This window comes from Pundamilia nyererei, unplaced genomic scaffold (genome assembly GCF_000239375.1).
Source record: "Pundamilia nyererei isolate P.nyererei 1_Seehausen unplaced genomic scaffold, PunNye1.0 scaffold00195, whole genome shotgun sequence".
Lineage (NCBI taxonomy): Eukaryota > Metazoa > Chordata > Actinopteri > Cichliformes > Cichlidae > Pundamilia > Pundamilia nyererei.
In genome coordinates, this window is record NW_005187596.1 from 1018707 (window position 1) to 1027517 (window position 8811).

Genomic DNA, 8811 nt, shown 5'->3' on the forward strand with positions numbered 1-8811 from the left:
CGAGCGCCATTTGAAAACAATTAAATTTCATTATCTTTTAATTGCAGGAGAAGAGGCCTTAACCATATTTGTGGATAAGCGAAAACTGAGTAAGAAAGCAGAGGTGAGCGATTACTCGGGCAACTCTTCCACTGTGACTCTGGAAGCTCTGCACCAGCTGGCTGCCTCCTACTTCATCGACAGGGAGAGCACTCTGCGCAAGCTGCACCACATCCAGATCGCCTCCACTGCAATCAAGGTATCTTTGTGTGCTTGTTATGAGTTATATAGGGACATATTTAACTTTACACATTATTAAAGCTTCTATCTAGTTCAGTTTTTATCTATCAGTCAAATCACAATGACAGTAAACTGACATTGTTATACTATAATCTAAGGCTAGAACACTTGTGCTCTCAGTAGATCACTCTCTCTCCTTCTCAACTTGGAACATTATTTCACTTCTGCTGCATACTTGGAGCTAAATCAGACTCCTCTTATATACAGTGCCTAAAAATGTATTAGAGCCCCACCCAATGTAAGATTTATGCCAAAGCTGCACTAAAATAACACACTTGGTAATTACCAAAATAATATTTCTCGTGTCTGTAATGGTTCATCCATTAGCATGAGTAAGTTCTTTAATCAAAATAATATTTCTGATGCTAAACTACAATTAGTGTTGTTATTCATGAATTTTCAAGTTTTGCAAACAATGAGAAACAATACTAAAGTACATCATCATTTTGTGATAAACCTGTCAAATTACAGTTATTTACTTTCAACAGATAAAAAAAAAATCACCAGTTGAATGATTTCATTTTTTATATCAAATTTGGGTATAAAAATATGAACTCAGTTCAGTGAATTGAGTAATTTTTGTGTTAATACTACGACAGACAGACAGACAGACAAGGATTGTTTTCTCATTGCAAACATCAAACTATGTCCAACAAACCTTCCTTTGTATTGCTTCTGCATTACAAGGTTCATCTTCATGAAAACACAGGTAGAAGTGGGTGGGAATACTGTTGCCATTTAGCACTAGAACCCACTGGAACCACCATGGGGGTCATTTTAACCACCTGCCGCAGCAGTGTCAAAACTGGACATAAAAGGAATTTAAGATTCATTTCATGTGATTGAATTATGTTGCAGTTGCTTTAGACTTTCATGAGGAATGGGAAATGCAGAAATTCAAAACTTCTACTTCAACAAACAAGATAATTAACACATACCAGTCTTTTAATTGTTGTAACTGATGAGTGTGTAAAACTTTAAAATGAAAATGGGTTTTTAGCAATGAGTGCTAGCTTTTTACTGAATAGACTGAACATGACACACATATTAAAATTCATCAAGAAAGTAACTAATGCTTTCTAATTGTTTCTAATTGGCACCACTGCCACACACTTTCCCATCCACAGCTTCCAGCTCTTCAGCTTTGCTCCTCATGGCTACGATTCCCACACAAATCAACTACACTATATGTTTCCACCCTCTGGGAACTATGCTTGGGTCAACTATAGCTTTGCCCTGAAACTTGACACTGATTCAAAACTCACCAGCAAGACTATCTCTGAATGGCTCAAAAAAATAAAAAAAAACTAGCCTAATCAAATACCAGAAATAAATCTGAGATGTTTTGACATAAACTTAACCACACTCAACAGCCCTCCAATGCAGCTGAATTAAAACAAACACTTTTTCATAGCTCCGTATTATCTATTAATCAAATCAAGCTCTTTTTGGCTCATAGTTTTAAATTGTGTCTAAACAACTACAGTTGCTAGGCAACAAGACAAGACAATTGTTAACATAGGAAATGATTATACATGATAATACATCTAATATGCGCGATAGCAAAAAGTAGGTTTATTCCTGCAATTCTCAAAAAGATAAACATAAAAACATCTCGTAAATTTTAAAGACCAGTACTAAATGAAAAGCATTAAAAATATATTGCCTAGTTGCATATAACTGTTATTATTCTATAAATGATGAATAAAAGTTTTCCTCTTATGAGCTATCAGAGATCTATAATTTTTAATTTCAACCTTTTAGCTTTTGAAAACTGGTAAAAATGGTTGTGGGTGCAGTACTGTTTCCTTTGTTAACGCTTTCCCTTGTTAAAACACGGCGATAACGCCAATGAAAATAAAGCAGAAGATTATACTTTTTATCCTCCCGCTTGTGATGAGATACGATCTTCAGCTGCAAGCACATCCGAGTCTGGAGGAAGCTCCGTGATGAGCACATATGGTGAGGGAAAGATAAATGAGCCTTGTGAAACACGCCTCACGACAGTTTTCTGCCTCCAGTTGTCACCTTCAGGTAGCATGGGGTTAATAGGGTGACAGAGGGAGGGATGACCCTTCTTTTCTACCTTTTTCATTTCTCGGTACACAGCGGCGGTGGTCCTGTGAAGTGACGCTTTCTTTGCTGTAGCAGAACATGAATCAGATCCCCCCTACTTATATCAAAGCTCTGTCCTCTCGCTACATTGTGTTCGGGGAGGATTGGATATTTCTTTCTGCAGATCAGGCAGGCACATGTGAGGTGGAGAGGCAGAAACTTTTGTCTGTTTCATTTCTTGGGAATCAGGGCTTTTTTCCGTTTTTTTTTTTCTTCTGAAGCTACAGACGCGAAGAGAAGACGAGAGAGTGTTGCTTTCATGCTCCAAAGGCAGTCATCTGGTGTAACTGACAGGTGGGAAGTAGTATGAGGAGACATTCACCTCCAACGCTGGTGGGAAGAGAGTCAAAGGAGCGACAGATTCCTCCACACTTGCGCATCATTTCCACAGGGTGTTGACCCGTACAGTAGCAGAACAGACCTGCATGAATTGAACTTGAGGAATGAATGAGAGGGTTGCAGGTGAGGCAAAGGCCCCCTCCGGCGGTCTCCATGCAAAGAGAAATTTGAAGCTCATTTTGAAGAAAAAGCACTTTGCTGTGGTTTGCCGGGGGGGACGACTTTGGAAATCTGGGCTTTATTCAAGAAGTCACAGTGCAGAGAGTCTGATTGGACCAGCTTGTTTGTACAATGAGTAATGACTGCAGTTGTTAGAGAACAGAGGGGAGCAGTTTTGCTACAATTTGAGAATTTCCTAGACTGAATCAATGGTCAGTTCCCCACCTGACTCACACCATATTTGCCAGCCCATCTAAACACAGTGTGCCGGTCACGAAGTAGAAAACAGCAGGATCGTCTGGTTTTGATATTTCCTTCTTGTGGACAGTCAATTTATTGGGCTTTGTGGCTCACATTTGAGTGCGCCCAGTCTTGTGACTCGATCGATTGGTGGCTGAACTATCACAGAGCAGATAGGCAGCTGCTGTGGTCATTTATGATTTCCTTCAAACTAGTTTTTTCTCACAGGATATGTCTAGCATGAAGATACCAAGGAGAAAAATAATAAATCAGTCATAGACATACTGCACACACACAGAGCCACAAATTGACACACTCATAAGGGCAGTTGGAGGCAATTGAGAAGGCTGGTTTTTGTTGTTTTTTAGCCCGCACATTTCTGCTGTCTGCAGCGCAGCGGTCACTTCTCTCTCTCTCTCTCTCTTGTTAAGAAAATTTGCATGTATCTCTATTCCTGTTAGGGAATGGATCAATTTATGAAGAGTAGCTTTAGAAAACAGAATTTCTGAGATAAAGTTTGTAATTTTTTAGGATTTGTCAAAAACTAAACAGGAAGTGAGAATGGACCTGAAATCCATCAGGTTAACAGAAACAGCAACTATGAAACAGAGACATCATTTCATAACAGCCAGTCACTAATGCTAACTTAGTCAGATATTAGCTCAGGTTCATGTCATATGTGTGAGTCAGAGTTTTCACACTTTTATTATAATTATTGCTGATAATTATGTGGTAACTGTCATTTTACATCTTAATCAAAAATAATAATTTGCTTTATTATTTTTCTGCTTTTTTTAAAATAAAACTGACATTTGAAAAATGATGAATAACACCAATAATTATATTTTATGAAAAAGTGTGCTTGTGTTTACTAATGGATTAACAATGACAGAAACATACGAAATGATTTTGATTATTACTAATGCCGTTCATTTAGGACAGCTTTGGCACAAACCTTGATCTAAGAAATGTGTTAAGCACTGGACCGTCACCGGTCCACGCTGAGAACACTGAAAATTGGCCAATTCAGTTTCCCGGCTGGTCGATCTCCACCATAAATAGCCCTTAAGTGAGCTAAAAACTGGGAAGTCACAGAGATCGGTTCGATGAAATGACAACACTACAGATTAGATCATGCACGGTTAATGTTTGTGGCCCATGTCACGGAAAATACATAAAACAAATATCAGGATTTGAAAAGGATACTGCAAAAGCAGCATTTTTTAATGCATCCTGCACAGCCGTGTGCAGCTATGTGGCAGAATGTAAGTAGCTACTAGAGGAATCTGAATGCACATGTATTGTTTCCGTTATATTGTTCTGTTTTTCTGGCACACGCCCAAACTCCCACACTCCCTCACTCCTCCACAGACACCTTGCATAAAAGATAAAAAACAAAAATGGAAGGCCTGTTCCTTTTTTTACGTTTGCAGAGACGGTGTCTGCAGCATGCTCACACAACACACACACGCTTATCATTACCTCTCGCGTCTCATGTATCTATTGTAATTGACTTTAGTGGAAGCATTCGTGTACCTGTGGGGTGTCAATTTTCCTCATCTTTAAAAGCGTGTGCCAGCCTGGTCAGCCAGACCACTGCACTAAGGTTATAATTTTAGTTCCTCGCTCCCCCAAAAGAAGTTTTTGTCAATCACTCCTAAGCTCACACTTCTTGCTGGACGCTTTAAGGCTAAATGAACAGTTTTCTGGGAGGGTTTTGCAGAATGTTTGTGAATACTGCCACTGGACTATAATTTGAGATGGTAAAGAAAATGGCCAGACAAAGACACACATTTTCCACTTTCATCTTCCACATTTGCTTCCATCCCTCATGTAGTCTTGCGCTGAGGTACAGGTGGCCAATAATGTCCTATTAAGTATTTTTAATATACCAGAATGTATCTACAGTGAATAGCAGCTGCTAAGCAAAGCGGAAATTGAATGCTCTGCTCATCACTCAGTGTTTTGCCATATGGCATATCATATGGCATATCATATGGCATATCAAATAATTCCTTATATGGATTCAATATTCATGGGGTCTGAAAGCCAGCATTGTATCTCATTTCCTCACAGTCATATCGGCATTAAAATCCCTCATAAGGGAAACAAGGGATTTATAATGTGATATAAATATTATAGTCAGAGAATTGCACTCAAATTATCTTCCATTTTCCTTTTCCCATTCACAGAGGATATTTATTCTTCCTTCCGAATCTTTCTTCTGGATTAGGCTTTTGATTAAAGAGCCCCGTACTGAGTTTTCACTTCTCTCCAGCACCGGCCTGATATTAGTTCCCAAGCCCTTCAGCCCTCTGTGATGGCGCTACCGATCGTCTGACCCTTATTGTCTTGCCTCATCCATCTGTCACTTTACACCAACTGTCCTCTGACAAGCCTGACCAGGACAAATCACTGAACAAAATATGGTGTCCCGCAACCACAAAGAGAGAAAAATGAGAAAGTGTTAGGTGCTCCTCACTATGTCATGGAAAGAAAAAAGGAGAGAGCTGAAATAGGATCTTGTCTTGCAAATGAAGTGAAAACAGAGTCTCTGTTGGAGAGGCTTTGTGACAAAGGTCAATCGAAACATCTTCAATCAGTGGCTGGGGTTGGGGAAAAAAAGGAAAAGTAGACTTCTTGCATAGAAATAAGTGCAACAAAGCACTCTTACAGCAATTTAGAGGAATCAAAATGAGCTTAACCTCGTTTCCATTCCTTTCACATTCACTAGTGCAATCGATTATGGAGGAACTACTTTATTTAATCAGAGGCGAGACAGCCATTTATGTTGCATAAGGTACATTTTCTGTGACCTACTATGCCCCATTTGTGCCTGAAATGTAGAAGTACCTTTAAGCATATTTTTCTATAAAGAAATCTAACTTAATCATGCACTTGTCCTAAAATGGATGCAGTTGGGAATTTATAAATGAGCCTTTCATTTGTTGTTGCCCAGGTGACAGAGACCCGCACAGGTCCTCTTGGATGCAGTAACTATGACAACCTTGATTCTGTGAGCTCGGTGCTGGTTCAGAGCCCTGAAAATAAAGTCCAGCTGCAAGGTTTGTTGAATTTCTACCACTTTTATTGTGACTGTCATGACATTATATATTTTATCTGAAAAGACAGAAATATGGGGATTTCTAGATTGCATTAAGTGTGTTACACACTCTGGCAGCAGACTGACTCTCCAAGGTCTCAGTTTGATGACAAAACTAAACCCAGCTTTGTTTTACAGGCTTGCAAGTGATCCTTCCAGACTACTTGAGAGAGAGTTTTGTACAGGCAGCTCTCAGCTACATAGCCTGCAATGGAGAGGGTGAGTTTGTCTGCAAGGACAGTGACTGCTGGTGCAGCTGTGACCCCAAGTTCCCAGAGTGCAACTGCCCCTACATGGACATTCAAGCCATGGAGGAGAGCCTGGAAAGAGTCACCGAGACATGGGGCATGCTGTATAAGGAATTTGAAGAATCAGGTGAGGAGGGCCTCTTGATAAAAATGCATTATTGGAGCCTTTCACGTCGCAATCCTCATTTAAATTCAGGAAAATCAGACAGTTTGAATATAAATCATTTATACGAGTGAAAGTAGGGATGATTTCAGCTGTTTTATCTGCACCATTAAATCTGAGTGAGAATTCTCTATGTATGTCCCTCCCTATTCTATGATTTATAGGTAAACTATTATAGTTGACTGAGCACTGGGGATCCTGGCATCCTGTCTGGATATAGCAAATTAACAACGCAACATGACCAGATTAGAAAAAAAAAAAAATCAACAGCTTTCGGCTCAGGTAGTTTACAATATGTCTGGAGCAGATTAAGCAGCTATAAAACCCATTTATTCTCCGTCCAGCTTTTCATATCACCAGTGAAACAGAGTTTGAATGGAACCTCTAAGCATAATGTTTGGTTATTATTGCTGTGCTCGGTCACCAAGCCTTGGTGATTATTACTCAGATGAAATCAAAATTGATGGGTTTTTTTTTTTCTTCCAGTTTTGAGATTTGCCTGAAATATCCCTAAGTGCAATTACTTTCAAACTTTATGTTCTAGTAGCTGGCTGTGAAGCTAGGGCAGGAGCGTGCCCAGAATATAGACACCCACAGGTGTCATAAATGTGTCCTTTAGCAGGGGAAAGTGCCGATTTTTAGCTCGCTGCTTTATCAGCAGAAGCAGAAGTCATAAAGGCTGGCTGTGGCACAGGTGGAAGAGCGGGTTGTCCAATAATTGCAGGTTTGGCAGATTGATCCCCAGCCTCTTCATTTGCTGAAGTGTCCTTCAAAAAGACTGAATGCCAAGAGGAGCACGTTGCATAGCAGCTGAGTATATGAAGCGTAACTGACAGGCATTGTAACGAGCTTTAGAACATGCCTAAATAACTATATAAGTGCAGAACATTTACCATCTAAATCCAACCAAGAATAAAGACTCCTAATTCTGAAACAACAGGTGATAAAAGGATACATTATATATCTATTCTTCTATAACTGCTGGCCTCAGATGATCTTAATTCACATAGTATATGTGCAGTTTTGCTGATAACGAGACATTTCTTAACACCAATAAGGCTGTTTACATCATAATTGTTTAATTACAATGCTTTCAGCATCAAATAAAAACTGTTTTTGTCGCAATGCTTTTTCAGATTTTGCTTTCTCAAATTTGAGCCATGATCCACAGAGAGAGAAATATATCTTTCTGCTCCAAAGTGCACCCAATTTTTTTTTTGGGCTTTACTGAAAATGATGAAAGGGTGAGAAGTGACTCTGCATAGCACCAGCTGCCAGATGCCATCCCTATTCAGGTACTCCAAAGTCTACATTTGTAGAAAAAACAGACAAGGCCGCCAAAATGTGTCGACATTAAAAGGCTCCTTGTTTGTTTGCCTCAAACTGCGGAACCAATAGATAAATATCCTACACGAACTAGCCGCTGCAGGAAGTCAATTATGGCAGGAAGCCATAAAGGTTTTCCTTGTTAGCATCCTACACATTATGGACAGAAAACTCACAGTAAGGTCATGCAGAATTTTTTTCATCCAAGCTGTTAATCTGTGTGAAAGTAAAATCCCACAGCTGATACCATACAGTTTTTAGACTTCTCCCACTTAATGGCAACATATCCTTATATTACAGTTTAGGTAAGGCTAACATACAGCCCTGTTTAATACATAGAACCTATATCCATTTAATATAGTCATGATTCTCTAGTAGAAGTCAGTGAATATACTTAGAAGTACTTCCAAAAGTAGCTGTTAGCAAACACGGTTTGCAGCATCTACAAATGCAAGTTTAAAAAAAACAAACAGACAAAACTAGCATAGAAGATAAATATACACACATTCCAGAAATTCTGCTAGCAAGATCTCACTCACAGAGTCTGAAGAAAATTACTGAAGTCTGATCAATACAAGTATGAAATTACTTTTGGAAATCGTGGATGTGTATTCATTACACAAAAGAGGACAGAGGAAACTAACTTTAAACATATGCTTTAAATTTCAGTATCCATGATGGCATAGGGATGCATTATAAATGGAAACTGGAACGGTACTAGTATTTTTCTCTTTTAAACATGTTTTGGCCAACAAATTATATATCTCTAAAATAAACAAAACAAAACAAAAAAACAATAAAATGTCACAGGTAAAGACAATATGCACCATCTCATTTTT

At 38.9% G+C, this 8811-nt stretch overlaps 1 protein-coding gene across 2 annotated transcripts in view; it reads left to right on the forward strand.

The window, feature by feature from the left end:
* LOC102198298 (BMP/retinoic acid-inducible neural-specific protein 3-like) overlaps positions 1 to 8811 on the forward strand; it is a 55823-nt gene that overhangs the window by 35400 nt on the left and 11612 nt on the right. For both annotated transcript variants that reach the window (XM_005747362.1, XM_005747363.1), the window contains exons 4-6: positions 48 to 238; positions 6092 to 6197; positions 6374 to 6610. In XM_005747362.1, coding sequence (XP_005747419.1) covers positions 48 to 238; positions 6092 to 6197; positions 6374 to 6610 — 534 coding nt within the window. The remainder of the gene's footprint in view (positions 1 to 47; positions 239 to 6091; positions 6198 to 6373; positions 6611 to 8811) is intronic.